At 35.1% G+C, this 17,158-nt stretch overlaps 2 protein-coding genes across 4 annotated transcripts in view; one reads left to right on the top strand and one right to left on the bottom strand.

Annotated features, from left to right (window-relative positions):
- The window catches only part of LOC136293949 (uncharacterized), a 33,841-nt gene extending 26,015 nt beyond the window's left edge, over positions 1-7,826 (top strand). Inside the window, exons 6-7 of one of the 2 annotated variants that reach the window (XM_066191151.1) lie at positions 1,332-1,431; positions 2,350-7,826. In XM_066191151.1, coding sequence (XP_066047248.1) covers positions 1,332-1,431; positions 2,350-2,358 — 109 coding nt within the window. In that variant the 3' untranslated portion in view covers positions 2,359-7,826. Of the gene's footprint in view, positions 1-1,331; positions 1,432-2,349 lie in introns of those variants that run through there. The other variant, XM_066191150.1, reaches the window with a different exon arrangement.
- LOC136293950 (heparan sulfate glucosamine 3-O-sulfotransferase 1-like) overlaps positions 1-17,158 on the bottom strand; it is a 46,112-nt gene that overhangs the window by 10,547 nt on the left and 18,407 nt on the right. Inside the window, exon 1 of one of the 2 annotated variants that reach the window (XM_066191152.1) lies at positions 10,345-11,104. The exons of the other annotated variant lie outside the window; for it this stretch is intronic. The gene's annotated coding sequence lies outside the window, so the exon portion shown is untranslated. Of the gene's footprint in view, positions 1-10,344; positions 11,105-17,158 lie in introns of those variants that run through there. 2 annotated transcript variants of the gene reach the window in all.

Raw genomic sequence — 17,158 nt, forward strand, 5'->3', positions numbered from 1 at the left:
CTTGTGTCTCTCACACTGCTCCTCGGGCTGATACTGGGAGGCAAAGATGACAGGCTGAAAACGTGGAGTAGGTAAAAGGCAGATTATTTTCTGGCTGTTATGGAAAATCAGAAATCAGATCCTTGTTCCTTACCAAACTTGTTTCCACTGCCAAAGTAGCACATTAAAATACAGTAAAAGAATACTCACCACTCTTAAGGGTCTGAGAACAGATAACAAACAGCACACAATTCTAATGATTTTCTCCAGGACTTCTGAGATTTAGTAGGGTCCTATCTGACTGTATTTTCCACTTTTTAGTTAAGAAAGAGACAGAACTTAGGAAAGCTCCTATGCAGTCCAAATTTTTCAAACTTTGATGTACAGCCTGAGCCTATAGGCATGTCAGTAGTACTACCAAAGATGTAGGTACACATGTCAAAAACTCCTACATTTCAGTGGAAAACAAAACAATTCCCTTTCCTCTTTCTGCCCAGTCCAGACTGTTATGACAACTTCCCTGTGCAAAAGCATCCTCTGCATCTGCAGGTTTAAGGTGTCCTCACATAAACACTTTCTGTTGGTACACCATTGCTTTGTACAGCACGGTTAATTCAAGCAGAACATGCTCCTCCCCACACAGCATCACTTCTGCCCCATAGCTCTGTGCCATGGTGCACCCAAACAATCCTCCACACTTTCCCTTTAATGCTGCTTCGCTTCAAATCAGTTACAGCTTCTCAGAAAGGCTCTTTGATGGCTGAGTGTGCCTACAGCAATTTTTTGGCATGCTTAAGCTCTGTCAATTTTCACCTCAGTCTTTAAGGTAAAATCATATTTAGGAGCCATCACATACATTCAGGATGTGGACTTCAAGACTTCAGATTTGTGAGACTTGTGACAAATGGTGAGGGTTTGTCACATTAGAAACTCTAACTACAAAGAGCTACAATAGATGTGGTTCGAGACAAAATAAGAGCATGGTAAGATTAACCGTCAGATTCAAATACTGTTTTTGGTGTTTATAGTAATAAAACTTATTAGTAGCAATTTTTTTAAAAGTCTAGTATCAATTTGGAAAAATTCTGTTACACTAAGGTATCTTATAATACCTTTTCATATTTTTCTCCTTAAATCTGAATGGTCTTATCAGTATTCAGAGAGTCGATAAGGTGCTAGGAACACTTAGAGCAGAGAAAGACAGAGGTAGGGAAGGGCCATGATAAACTCTCATAATTAACTGCATATTAATTAGAGCAATAAAGAGTTAGAATGTTCAAAGGCATTTTCTTAAGACTGGGTAGGCTGTATAACACATGTACTTTAATTGATTCTAAATCCCTTGATTTCAGCTCCTCAAGCAGACACAGTATGACAGCAGACTGGTCTCATAGTGCCACAACGGGACATTTCCCCAAGGAGCAATACTTCAACATAGCACAGAGGAGAAAGGTACTCCCATTATCTTATATTTTCTCTCTCAGTCTCTTTCCTCCCTAAATAAAAGAGAAAAACCCTCAAAGCACAACATTTTGTTATTTTAGTTCCAAACTGCCCAAGAGACTTTACTTTTACTGTAGGAGGAGGTGATCAATTTTGTAATCCTAGATCCATGCTTTAGCTGCAATTAATTTTTTCTTCTTACTGTATAACTTATGATCCACATATTCCATATCATTCTAGTCCACTTAATTTTTTTCTCAGAAGATTTAAAAAAAGAAAAGTTGATGATCAGTACTCATTTATTTTTTTGCTGTTCTCCATCACCAGTAAAACACTGGTACATAAAGCAAAGATGTTGGTGTTAATATGTGGTGATTTTAAACCTAAAATACACACCTTGTGCATCCTGATCCTTGTTTCTTTGCCCCATGAATACCCTTAGCAGTCCCTATGGATGGTACAATTTTAAAGAAAATCATTATCTCACTGTACCTTTTACTTCTGACTACATTTTTTTCTCCTTGTGAATGCATTTGGAGGTTTTGGAGTGTTAACAGGGTATTATTAGCAGTTTTTCTGCAGCATCCTTCTTAGGATGTGTCTTAGCAGTTACTTTAAACATTTTGAAGAACAAATGTCAACATGTGAATACCATTTAATTTACAAGTCCAGTGGGATTCATAGACAAAAAACAGAAAGTAAAGCACCAAACCAACACTTTCAAATCAGACTGCCTAAAACCACATAAAATCAAAATGATGTTCTACTGCCATTTACCACAGAGAATAAGAGTTTACTCCTTTTATAAAATGGAGATGGAGTTGAAAAGTGCTGAAGCTGAGACTAGAGAATCTTAATTCACTACACAAATTGTGGTCCAATTTTTAAAGATTTTGAGCACCTGAAGCTTTTTTTTTTGCATTGTAGGATGGCTGAGAACTCCACTGAAGGTTGCCCGTTTACAGGCACTGATGCAACAATTTTCTAACTCAGCAACATGGAAGAAATATATGCCAGTGTGTGAAAAGATTCTCTAGCAAATATTTGCAGCCTCCCTCTTTGCAGCTGATAATGTGTCCAAACCTTGTACCATTTCCTAAGAACTTTAATATTTTGAAAAAGCCTCACAATCACACAGTATTTCAGAAAGATTAGTATGAAATTTAGTTAGAGAAAGAGGAGCTCTGGTGGAACCTCCAATTTCCTTACACAGCCTATCCATCCTCCTGCTCTCAGGGTTTAGAAGCTCAGTGTTTGGCCATTGCCACATATATTGATTTGAAAAGAAAGTCATAATACTCTTTCCCCTCAGCTCAGTTTGTGAGAAATGTGTACTTCTATTTAAAGCAACATCATGTCTAATTTCATGACAAAAAAAGGATTTCTTTCTCTGCATTCTGATTATGAGTGTTCATTCCTCTTACCTTAAAATATGTGCTCACAAGGGAAAATAAATCTGGATTCGAAATTTAATTTGTAACTATAAAATATGGAATAGTTATTTTTGTTTATAGCATCCTAAAAAAGGTAGCGCAAGTATGCAGTGTAAGCTACTGGTTATTGATGCCAGTTCTGTTTTAAAGCAATGATAATAACTTTTCCTCTCAAGGGAGGACACTATTTCTTCTACAAATGATAAATTGTATATATTATTTCACATTTTTAATGCTGAATTTTCATCTTAGATTGGTAGTTTGACATTTCTTAGCTAAAATACTTTCACATTCATGTCCCACTTATTGTTAATGGCATCTATCAACTTCAAGCAAAAAGAACATTAATATTAAGAGAAGGTTAAATTTCTCCTGGAAGGTTTTTTGTCCAGGGAGGTGATATGGATGAACTTGGAAAATTATTACAACTACGGATACCTTAAAGAAGATTTATAGTCAACAGAAAAGTGACTTTGAGTTTATAGATAATAAACAGTTCAGAGGAAATTTTTGAGATCAGAATCAAGCTGCTGGGATCAAACAATATTTGTCAGCGTGTGAGAAGGGATTCAGTAACTGAATGTGAAAGAATCATGATTCCTATGCTATGGAACTTACCCAAATTATATAAGAAATTAGGGCATAGTCAAAAAAGTAATAAAATAAAGCTATTTCCTCTGACTTTTAAAAAATGTAGATGATACAACTGCCATTTACAGTCTAGAAATATTTCAGTCGAATATAAAAGTACCAGGAGAAATAAACCATGAAGTCCAGCCTATTTCATAAAACATCATGATCTGCTGTGTATGTATGAGGATGCAAGAAAAACTGAATGTGAAGTACTTTACAACACATAACCATCTTCTACTAGATGTGCCACAAAGCCAGTAGTGAAAGAGGAAAGGATTGGAGAAAGCAAGGGAAGTGATGAAAAGCAAAAAATTTGAGCATTTGTAGGAAATAACAGGTTGTTAATCATTTTAGTGAGCACAGTTAGATTCCATACTTGTGCAAATACACACACACACACATAATATAGCACATAGAGAAATATAGAATATAGACAGTAATAGAAAATAATATAGGCAGATTAAAGAATTTAAATTACATGGGTTTATGAGCAATGCAGCCGATACTGATAAATGTAGATTATAAATGTGGATTGAAAATAGATAAATGTGTGTACACTGGAAATGTTCAAGTGCAGAAGAACATAGATTTGTTACAACATATCAAACCTTAAGAAAATTTAGATTCTACTATAGTGCAGGTACAAAGGGAAGAAAAAGGGGTTAAGGATGGTCTTGTGGTAGATTGGACTGGAAATTGAATTCTTTGGAGTTCAGGTTTCATATTTTCTTGTGGGGACTGGATCAAATGTACCTTGTGCAGTTATGCCATAACAAAGTGAGACAGAGTTTGAATTTCCAGTTGATTACTACAAATAGAGCAACTTGCTCAAACTCTCTTTTTTTCACATGAGGAGTTAGTGTTCAGCAGCTAATGTGTTTTATAATTTACACCTCAGATTTCTTGCAGTAATTTCCCCTTGAAGATAAGCCTTGAGAGTGCAAGGCTCAGAACCATTCAAAACCATTTATGCTGATCTCATTCTAGTCCTACAGAAGTCAGTCATAGTATTTTTTACTTAGCAGCGAAGTTATGAAAATTTTGAAAGATTCTCCTCTCTTCCTCATCTTGTGCTTTTCAGAATTGCACATTTTTTCACCTCGTAGTGGTATTACAAAGGCAAATTCAAACACCTTGAGTTTCCAGGTGATAGAAGAATGGAGGAAATCATAAAACGAACTCCTGAAGATTGAAATGCTGAGTTGCATTGCTACAGCTGAACTATAAAGGAAACATTCAATCACTATGTGTACTTGTAAACACATCCAGGTGTTCTGGAGAGATTTTAAATCACAGAACTGAAAAACTACCAAGCAATATCAGCCCACATGTTGAAAGATATTTTAAACCTATGAATAATACTAAAAACATCACAGTCATTGATGTAAATTGAGAGAAATTACACTGAAATTAGTGAGAAAATGAAAAATTAAATCAATTTGTTTAGATTATGCCTCCTTCCCATATGAACAAACACATAACCTACTTTGCTGAGCAAAATTTTTACACTGCTTTTGGATTCCATTGGTCATGCAAGCTAAAGAGCATGAGGTGAAAAACAGGTCGACAAAGGAAAATGTACTGGCTGAGAGCTTCAGAGTCCAAGGACCTTCAGTTACTGGTGCATTTGAAATTTGAATTTCAAATTAGAGATGGACACCTAGATCCCTTAGACTTCCTGGAAAGCCCTACCCTTAGGATTCTTTATGAAGCACTCAAAAATCTCAGTGAAGGCTTCAGTTGCATGCACAGCAGTGGACCAAGGCCGCCACATTATTAGTATGCAAAAGCAGTAAGAGAAAATGACAGTACAGTTTTAATGCATTTTGGTAAACTAATGGTTCAGAGTGACTAGAGCAGCATGTTTCATTCTGGTCAATCACTCTCACAAGGAAGAGGGAGTTCAGAGGTGGCTGTCAACAAAAGATTCCAAGCATAAATAATTTGTCAATATAAGGAGATAGCAAAAAAATGCAGTCTGTGCTTTGACTGCTGCATTAGATAAATGAACTAGGATAACCCTTGCTCATTCCCTCACAAATTCACAAAACATATTTCAGAGAAACAAAAAGGCAATAAAATTAAAACTGACAAAGTTATATACTCTGAACAGTGCACAATTAATCTAGGAGTGTCATTGCCACTAAATGTTACTGCAGATCTACATACCAACAAAGTAAAACAACATTTTAAGTTATATTTCAAAAGAGAGTATTAGATTTCTTATATAAAAAATCTACTATAAAATAAAATTTTACAAGAGCTCCAGGTGAAACAGAGATCAGTTTGAGAAAACTGCATTTCTAGCTTCATAATAACTAGGCGGTATGCCATATAGAAATATGTAGCAACTTACTAAAGATACTTTTCAAAAAAATGTGATATAAATAAAGTCTAAATAATTTTAAATGCATTTGGATATGCTTGCTTATTGAGTTCTGTAGAAAAAGGGAGAGAGAAAAAAAAAATCTCCATTTCTGACTAAATGACCCTAGTTTGAACCATTATCTCCAAGAGCCCAACTTTTGCCTTTCACTGATTTAGTAAAGAGTAGGAATTATACAATTAGAGCATACAGTCTGACATTGATATTGAAAGTGCAAGCAAATTTGGATCTACAGAAGACAACGAAAACCAGAGCAACATGCCAGATTGGAGTCACATTCCAGAGAGAAAAGGATGTAAATATAAAACATGAAGCAAATTAACAGAGAAAGTTTGGAACTCAGATGTTTCTATCTTTCATAGATGCCAGGGCACAAAGTAACATGATAAACGATTAAACTTAGGAGGACAAGTGATGACAATCACAGTTCATTATTTAATGTCAGATTGTGAGTCATGGGTTCTAGACTCTGGCCATTCTCACTGATCTCTAAATTTTATGTTGTTTCATACTCAATCAAGACACCAAATTTTAGGCCTCTTCACTCCGACCACACCTCACTAACACAGAGAATAACAAGATTATGGTCCATGTAAATAATGCCTGGATTCTTCCTGCTTTTTTGCTTGGAGATGGTATTAGTCCTTGGACAGTTTCTAATCCATCAAATCACATGAAATTCTGCAAGTCAGAACCTCTTATCTAGCCAAAAAATTCCACACCTGGGATTTGTACAGTTAAACACTTCTCTACTTTTCTACTTACACTTGTTTCTGTTAAACTGGAGCCTATTTTATGCAATTTTTTTCTTGGAGATAGCAACAGCATTTTGACACCCAGTCCTGTTCTCCAGTATGCTTAAACCCTTCCTGTCTTAAAGTTACCCTTGTCTCCCCCATAATCCAAGTAATTAATAAAAGATATCACCTACTGGGTTTTTTATGCTTCAAAATTGTGCAGCTTGATGTGGCTTTTTGCCAATAAACACTGAACTCAGCACAACCTTCATTCAAAATATATTAAAGAGAAAGTACAGGAATTAAATACAAGGCAAGAGTTGATATGTGATTAAATGAAAAAGAGATATGAACATATGCACTGAGCAAATTAAAATATAATTAGCCATGAAGGAAACATAATTTAATTTGTCAAACAACAAACATCTAGAAATCCTATCCCATTTGTCTCAATGGAGATGTTAATTTCAGATTAAGTAAAATTAAAACAAACATAGAAGAGACAAAGCCAGCTCTCCATCTCTGAAATTACAAGCAAATCAAAGCACGCTTGCATCTTAGGGGTGTTTTTAACTGAAACATTTGTTAAGCTTCATCTAAGGAAGGCTATACTTCATTGAACCAACTTGTCTTGTGTCCCCCCTGTAGCAGTGGCCCATCAGGGACTCTTGAGGGAGTGTACAAACCCAAGGCAAACATGCAGTGATTTTTCCAAGCACATTTTCTTAGGCTCCGGTGAGTCTGAGCTTCAGTGGCTCTCTCGAACAGAAGTATGAGCTTTATAGTCCTTAATGGACAATATCAGTAATTCTGTAAATATTACTACTTTTTGAATCACTGTTAACACAGCTTGTGTCAGGGAGTTCCATGGTATAACTATGTGAAACTGAAAAACTATTTCCTTTGGTTCAACTTAAACACACCACCTGCTAGCTTCACCTAATGCCCAATGTCCTTGCAGTAAAGAGCCAGTGAACAATCACTCGTTATCTATTTACTCACCACTGATGAGTTAATAAACTTGTCATAGCCTTCTTCAATTTTCTTCTTCCCAGACTGAAAGCTTGAAGTTCTACCTGTTTCTTGTTTAAGAGATTTATTTAATCATCCTTTACTCATCCTACCCATTCTTCTCTTTACCTATTCAAGATGCAGGTGCAGCCCTGTGACACTTGTGTAACGATGCTCTCTAATTTATTCTATTTCTTTCTTAAAATGTGTAATATTAAATTTGCTTTTTTCTGCTATTTTTGTAGCTCACAGTGAATATATAATCTCACAATGAAGTTCTTAAACAATAACTGTCTGTTTGAAGTCCATTCTTTTGCACAAATTTATAATTTTTTTTACCCTTTGAGAACCACTTTATATTTATTTACAGTGAATTTCACTTGTCACTTTATCACTCAGTATCACTGAGGTACTTCTTTGCAGTTGGGTCTCATTTCTCCTATTCTAAACAATTTACTATCAGCTGCAAATTTTCCTGTTCTAGTGCATTCAAAATAATGCTGGTCTCACATATTTAGTAAGCTGCTTTATAAGCTCTTTTGTAGTCTACACTAATGTGGTTTAATGTTGTACTTTGGGGCTTTATGTTTCTGTTATTCTTGGATAATGGAGTGATAGACCTGCCTTAATTTCTGACAAACAGATTTTTTGGTGCCTGCTTGTAAGAAGACTTAGCCAAAATAAGATTTTTAGAACAGAATAAATGAACCTCTAAGAGACATAGCAAAAGTAGCTGAAGAGACCCATTTAATGTATATTCAAACTAGAATATAGAAACTAGAACTAGAATAAGTCAACTGAAATTTTTGCATTGTAGAAGATCTTAATTTGTTTCTGAAACCCAAGACTAAAACCAACCACACAGTTCAGAATGCCAATACACTGCCTTGGAACTGACCTAGGTGAAAGCATCAGTTCACTTGCTGAGGTCTGCTGATATTTTTGCAATAAACCTCCTCTACAATAAGTATGCAATACCAACCCCACTTTCCAGTGGGAATTATTTTTACTCAGTTTGATAGCTTTGGAACAGTTCATAACAATCGGTTAAATGTTAATAAACCAACAATGTTTTTACACCTGACATTTGATTATTTGGTTAAGGCTATGCAGCCTCTCTGACACTGAGCATTTCTTGAAGAAAGTTGGCAGTATCTCAGCTAAATTTAAGAATTATATTTTCATTTTTCTCTCTATTCAAGACATGACTGAAAAGAGATATCCAGTAAAGCTCTTAGTCATATTTTTGAATTTAGGCACACATTAGAATTCCTTGGAGTAAAAAAAGCCATATTTCAGTCTAAAAGTGTTTGCTTACAACATTTTGTAATCAAAGAAAACCAGACTATATATATATATATCCAATATCATGCTGCAATTTCAGCAATATCTCCTTCAGTTGGCAGATGTTCCACATCAAGTCCTGGGATATTTTAACTGGACTATTGTATCTGGTACTTGAAATTCACTTCAGAAAGGGTAAATCTTAAGGTTCACATAAATAGCTCCCTTTCAAAATTCATTGGAATTGCTCACACTTGCTTAAACACTTGATTAACTGTGACAAATGAGCAAGGAGAACAAAAAAAACAAAAAAACCAAACAAACAAGAAAACATTCAAACTAGTAATTTTCCATAAAAATTAGATTCTGAGACATGATGTTTCAAGTCTCCATAGACATGGAAACATAAGGTAACTTTTATAGAAGTTTCCAGTAAATTTTAATGCATCCCTACTAAATAAACAGCCTTTAATATACAAGATTTCGAAATACAAGACTTCTACAAATACAGCCCTTATTAACAAGGACAGTCTGGTACATATCACCTGATAATAACTACACCAAACAGCTAAGAATAGAAACATATTTGATTAATAAGTACTTCAAAATATATATGCTAAATATATTTCAAGGCAAGAGGAAATATTTTCCCCTGCTGTTTTCTTTGAAAGTGGACATTTGCACATGTGCTTACATTATCAGCAATTATTATTTTAATATGTCTACTCAGAATAAGAAAATTAAACCTGCATGATCATCTGAGGTAAATAACAGCTTATGTTACCTTCATGTTACCAGTTTTTAATCTTACTGATGAAAAATTTTAAGTGCTATGGCAAATAAAGGCAATGCTTTAGTCCCAGGCTGCAGGGACTTTCACTGACCTCTTAACTATTCCTGTACTAAATTGCTACTTCATTTTTAATGAGTGTTCTATAAATGGAGTAGCTGTTTGTATTCTGAATCTGCAAATGTTGCAAAAATTTCTAAAAATGGGTCAGTTTCAAAACCCTAAAAACTTTCAGTCTATTATTATATAGCAGCATTTAAGAACATTCTCAGGACCTGATATTTAATAGTAGACATGTATTTAAATGACAGAAATATTAAATAACAGTATCAAATAATGTTGACTTTAAAAAAATAAGAACTCAGCAATATTAAACCCAAATAAAACAAATTAAATAAATTAAAACAAATGTCTTCAACTGAACAACAAAGAGCAAACACTGACATGCATTTCCACAGATACAAATTGTTATTAAGCTTGAAAGATTAGCCACTGCTCAAGACTCAAGAAACCTCAGTTCTGTTCTACCAGTGAAACTACTGCTTCACTTCTGTAAGAGATTTAATTTCAGTTAATTCTAGCAAGCTTAGTTTGGTTAGTAATAAAAAACCACGTTGTGTTTCTCATGACTGTATTAATTATACCTACAACATGTACTGGAGATCACTACTGCAAAGCCATTTACATTCCCGAGTTCCCTAATTGATGTTCCTTCTGCAGAACACCACAACTGAAGCATTTAAATATTTAACAAAAGTGGTATGTCATTAAGATGTGTTTGAAGGGCTGTTATTAAAGGACACTAGTCTGGGCTCTGGGAGAACAGTCAAGTAATTGATTAGTCTGATTGCGACCTAATTTGCCATTATTAGACCAGACCACTTCAAGAGTAACACTTGTGTCCTCTGCTCCTTACCCAGCTTTTCTATCCAGTATACTTTTTCACCTCCAGTTTAATTAACACCTCCTCTAAGATTTCAGTTTTTGGGACTGGGAAGTTGATAATAAATTGCAGGCATAGCTGCAGAGGAATGAACATTGTTGTTGCCATCTGTTGGCATCAATAGTTTTGAAGAGTCCTGAAGGTAACTGTACCCTCATTCCATCAACAGGATGATTTCAGTCCTGTTGGCAACAGTGAGAGGCTACAAATGCACATTTTGAACTGCACAAAGCAGTCCGAATTAGAATGTCATTTGTACCACCTGTTAGTAAAGGCTAACAACTCTGCTAAACATACCATTAGTTAAATAAGAGAGGGTGCTTTAGCAAATTCCAAGTCTTTGTCTGTGCTGCTATGCTTTTACTTTCCTTTCATTCAGTCTCAAGGTAGATCTCAAAATTAATAATCCAATTAAATTTCAAAAATTTCCATAATTAATTAGGAACAATTCTCCTTTTTTTTTTTTTTTTTTTTTTTTTTTTTTTTTTAATCTGCACAAATCTCAGAACCTTAAGAAATAGGAGGGGGATGAAATAGTAGAAATAAACTTTTCTAAGTGTGTAATTTCTATATACATATCTACAATATGTGGCATCACAATGCCACAGAGTCACAGAACGCTGAGATGGAAGGGATCTCAAGGGGTCACTTACTTTGCCACTCTGCCCCAAGGCTTGATCAGTTGTACTGGAACCATTCTTGACAGATGTTTGTATAACCTGATCTTATAAAATTTCCAGTGATGGAAAACCCATCGCTTCCTTAGGCAATCTACAAAAATATTGTTAAAAATTGCAGCTATTATATAAGATAGCAGAAGTCCTTACTGACACTGGTCTGCAAGACTAATTCTTTCCAGTTTTAATTCACAAAATGATGCTCTTGAATTCATGCAGATAATGACTATGCCCTTAAATCTCCATAACTAGGCATACAAAATGTACGGTGGTTTCCAATTATATAAAAAGAGAAATTCTGCATAACTGATCACAACTGCTCTTAAATTAGTAAATTACAGAGAATTTCACAATTAATCAAGGCACAAATGCGTTGAATTCTCCAATTCTCCAATAATGTATTTTAAATAAATGTATCTTACTTTCATATTATTTTGATATAGAAGGACGCACATTTTCATGTACATATATAAATATACAAACACATCCCCTGTGAGTAGACTGTGGATTAATACAAATTTCTAATGCAAAGTATTCCCAGGTGTCTAGGTCTGTTGAAGCCATAGGTTCTAATGATAAAGAAATCAGCACCTTCACAAATGAGGACTCTATGGTCAGCCCAAGTCAGATGACTCTTGACACCTGTCTGCATGCTGACTTGCATTGAAGGGTCAATATTACAGTTTATTCACAAGCAGGAGCTGAAACTCCCTGTTGGTTGCAATAAGGATGAATTAATTCTCTCTTAACATCATAAAACCCAGCAGGATTTTACTTGCAAAGGCAACAACTCTTTCCAGAATTTAATACACATTAACTAAGGCTTCTTACTTTTTCCCCGAACTTTGTACTTTTTTCTCCTTTATGAGAATAATTTTGCTAGACAAATTAAAATTTTCATGGTGGTAGAGAGCAAAAGATCTTGCAGTTATGGGAAAAGGACAGCTTTAAGGCTTTAGTCCCAATACCTGGAAGAAAAAGAGTTACAAAAATAGATCAAAAACAATTTTGAAAAGTGGAAAAAGGGACAATCTCTTTTTAGATTTTTTTATCCCCTAGAAGAAAAGTTTTGAACTGACTGAGTTAAATATTGACAACATTCTACCAATAAGTGTGTGGAGACCTTTTCAAACAGCTGAAACATTATAGATTTTTGCAAGTTCACAAGCCCTGCGCTCACATTTCCAGTAAAAGCTGCTAATACAAAGCTAAATGCCCCAGGGACATTGAAGTGAACATATTTTTCTGCTGGTTTAAGAACACCAGCAGTCATTTGTAGAGTTTACATGGTTTTCTTGTCAATACCTGCTGGTCACAGTTGGTGAAGAAGCAGTCTCACTTATGATCCACTTGCTAATTAAGCATGGCAGCAGCCATTCAGAGTGAAATTTTCAACAACCTGACACACAAAAGGAAAGAATCAGATGTATTCTCAGAAGATTTCAATCTTTAAATCTTTTGGATTCTGTAGTTACTGGAACTGAAAGATAACAGAAATTACTTTTTCAGACTAACATGTAACTCTTCTGATAAACTATAACATACTATAGGTAGGATGAATGCTTTAACCCTGATGTTCTACAACACAATTCTTTAAGAGAAGGAAAGTTAAAAGGATTTGAAGCTATCCCAATATAGGCCAAAAATCTGTATAGTCTTCTGCTTCTCCTCATTTTCTTCAGTGGTTCATAATCTATCACTTTCTGTTGACATCTTTCATCACCTAGCTGTACTTTATGTCTGTTGTCCATTCCTTTACTTGCAGGAGGATTGCAAAGTTGGGGCTCTTCTGCACATAAAACATCCTAGAAAGCATCAGCAAAGCCACTTCATTGTTCTGTTTCAAATTCTTTGTTTCCTTGGCCTTCAAAAGCCAGTTGCTTCTTTGCTGAATGATTATCACTTAACATCTTACTGCTGCCTTATATTACTCCTCGTTCTTGGTTAGTATCCAGGCGTTGTCTCTTAGATCATGCTTGTGTTACAAACTCACAGGCAGAAGTCTTTGACATTTGTACAGCCCCACCCAGTGGTCCCAGGCTTGAATTCCAAGACACATTACAATACAGTAAATAAAATAACCCTTAAAATATTTGTTTCCTTGAGATCTCACTATTTTGTTATGCCCATAATGTGCAGGGCAGACAAATCTGGAGGGGCTGGTAACCAAATCTTGTAATGAAATAGAACACACCAATAAAAGTGAACCGTTTCTGAGAGAAAACTTAAAATGGCAAAAGCATTAGTGCAACTACCAGAGGTGACTGAAAGGCCTCTTCCCACAGAGCAAAAACCCACTCCACAAGGCACCGTATCACATCCAAGCATATTTTTGAGCATTTACAAGCTGTACTCAAATTTTTTAAATAAAACACAATAAATGTTTATTTATATCTAGTTTTCAATCCCAACTTTTCTGTTCTTGTCCACCTATGCTTTATATTAATCTTTTCTAAAATGGACGTTTGATGTAATTGAAAATAAAATGTGCCTTTTGCAATTTTGTCATGTTCCAAAAGGAGTGTTCCTGGTGCGGATCCAAGGCAGGCAGAGAAGCCCCCAGGCTGGAGCGGGCAGTTTTTGAGTGGTGACTGGGGTGCCCTGTCACTGTGAGCAGGGGTGTCCCTGTGAGTCCTACAGGGGGGTAGAGCTCTCCTGCCTCGACACTCTGCAGTGCTCTTCATGTCTGCTTTGCTCAGCATAAGTTCTGTAATAAACTTCTGCAAGGAAAAACATCTGAGAATGTTATTGCAGACCTGCTTTTGAAGAAAATACTTTGAAAACTACACATATTTTATTTTGAAGCCCTTTTTATTTTATTAGAGACAAACTAATCCTCTAGATAGAAGGCTTCAGGTATATGTATATATATATATAAGATTTCATTTTAAAGACTGATATTCTTTCCTGGATCTTTGGCCATTTTTCTTTTAGTTTCTTCATAGCAAATGAGGTTGAGATATTAAAATTTCTGGAGATAATTCACGGAAGAGCTAAATAAAGAATCAAAATTGAGGCACAGTGAAAAATGTATTAGAAAAATAAACTACCAACATTTTTAAGTAAAGTAGTCCAAAGAGTTAGAAAGCCTTTAAATTTCAATTTCATGATGTTGTACTGAAAAGTCATTCCCTGGTCCTGATAATTTTCCTGGTTTGTTTTTTTTTTGGTGGGGTTTTTTGGTTTTTTTTTTTTTTTTTTTTTTGTGTGTGTGTTGTGGTTTTTTTTATCACTTCATTGCTATCTGTTCTTTGAAATGCAGCTCTTGACTGAGATTTTGGCTGCACCTATAATTAAATACTTTCTGCTGTGGAATACTTGCAAAATGCTGCCAATAATCACTAATAATCAGAAAATGACACAGCAGGCAGTGCTGTCAGTGCATGAGTAGCCTCACACATGAAATTTTGCATTGGTGAACAAAGAATAAGAAGTCTTTGAGCTTCTTTGAATATCACCTGGTACTTATTAAATATCAGGATTTTACTAAGCATGCCTTTAGGAAATACTTCAATGGAAAAAAGGTCGCAAGAAAGCCACCAGTGCCATTTTTTCCCACTTGGAGACTTTTGCACAAATGTTACTCCTGTGCAAAAATCCAGTTCTGTTTATGATGATGCAAGGATGACACAGTATTGTCTGTGAAGCTAGTTTTGCCCTGAGTAAGAACTTTCTGGCATCAAACTAGGTTAAAAAGAACAGATGGTTGCAGAAATACAATTAAGAAAAAGCAAAGGAAGAAGAAACAGACATCACTGTCTCTTTCCCTGAGTTTTCATTGAAAGAAGTGGAAAGGAATTTTTAAAAAGGTTGGATCATCTAATGCATGTAAGATTCAATACAAAAATTAATATATCAAACACTTGAATAATAAAGAAGAGCCAGATGCTCAACACAAACTTGGACACTGCTAAATGATCATTATCGGCATTCTCAAAAGGTGAATATAATTAAACAGAAAAAGTCTTTACAGGTAGGTATAAATTATCATATTCTTTTTCATTAGCATAGAAATAATCAAACACGGGTTGGCTTAAGGTCTCACCTTGTTCTGCAGCTGCCCTGAAGACATGGAATACCTTGTATTTGATTAAATATGGAACTTTTCTGGAGCATTAAGAAAACCCCAATCAACCCCCCAAAAAACTCCAAACAAAGCAAAATCCTAAAACAACTGCTAGGTAAAAGACAAAAAGAATTAATAATGGGCATAAAAACAAATGTATTTTAAAAATATACAATATACCTCAATTTCAGTTATTCAAGAGCTGTTTCTGTATAGCTGTCAGGCAGCAGTGCCCTGGGGAGAGCTTGGGATTACATTTCCCTTCTACATCCTGGCTTGTTGAAAGCTGACATCTTCTGCTAGTGTAAGGTACAGTTTATAAACAAAACAGCCCTCTAAGAGCTAGAGTTACAATCGTAGCAACATAGGCAGATACACAATGAGCTGCAAAGTGCACCAGCACCATCTTCAATGCATCCTACACATGAATGTCTGTGTGTGCACATTCTTTCCTGCAGTTTAATGATGAGTTGTTTCAAATGCACACTCTGATCATGGTTATGCTTAGTATCCTGCAATAAAACAACATTTTAATTAAGTTATAAGAATATAAATTTCATTCTAGTCTTTGATGCTCTTAGAAACAAATACAAAACAGCAAGAATTTCAGAAAACAACTGTTAGTATTATTTAAATTTAATCAGAGATCAAAGCTGTGAGAGTAGGTAAAAGCAACGGAAGTTTTTCAGAGCAGCTGAAAAACCTCTACATCTGACTCATTAACAGTACAATACTCTACAACTCAAACAATGTGTAGTATGGGTAACTCCAGTAAAAATAGCTATAGCATACAATCTATTCTGTGGTACATATTCAGGAGTTCAAAACAACAAACAAGAGGTGCAGGTATGAATGAAAATGCTAATACTTAAAAATATTGACTCTTGTTGCTTTATGATAACAAGAGTCAATATTTTTAATTATTGTTGCTTTATTAATTTATTATAATCTATAATAACTACCTTTAAAGTCCACTTCTGCCACCATAGTGTCTGTACAGTCACCATAGATGAGAGGAAACTAGGAAAAAGAAAACTTGTAGATTGGGATTGAAGAATGTGCAATTAAAGCACATGGAACCTTTTTGCTGGGCCTGCTCTGAGCCATTGCAAAATACTTCAGTCTGTAGTAACACCAATGTATTCATCAAGTTCTATCAACTAGATTTTAATTTGAAAGTTGAAGGTGTATATATAAATATAAATAAAAGATTACTGTGTAGTGTCTAAAGGGTAGCCTTGTTTATTGAAACAATGAGCACTGCTCTTTAACACCACTGATATTAAATATTTTTAGCAGCAATTTTTTATTGAAAATTAGCTACATGCCTGAAGTTATAAACTATTGCCCTTCTCTAAGTACAATATTACAAAGCAGATCACTTAGTGAAGCAGCTCAGAAAACTGATGTGCTTGTGACACCTTTAATGTAGGCCATTTTTCTGCAGAATAAACGCCAAAATTTCAGAATATTTTTTAAAATTCTATCTATCAGACAAAGAGCCTAAGTACATTATATTCAAGCTGTTTAAAAGGTTCATTATAGGAAGCTTATATATTTATTTACTTGTAGAACCGGTAGGGATCATTGTCTGTCACAATTACAGCCACAACACTTCATTTCTGACAAGATTTTACTGTGTCTCTGTTAGCCCACAGCATGTCTGTGGGATTCATGGCTATCAATGTGATAAATCTCAATGTGCTGTGTCAGTTTTAAGCACTGCCAACTGCTCAAGCACATAAACATCAGCAGCTACCAGGTGCTCTCTAGTAC

The sequence above is a fragment of the Chamaea fasciata genome, unplaced genomic scaffold (genome assembly GCF_029207755.1).
Source record: "Chamaea fasciata isolate MVZ Bird 193981 ecotype frontalis unplaced genomic scaffold, bChaFas1.0.hap1 SCAF_9, whole genome shotgun sequence".
Classification (NCBI taxonomy): domain Eukaryota; kingdom Metazoa; phylum Chordata; class Aves; order Passeriformes; family Sylviidae; genus Chamaea; species Chamaea fasciata.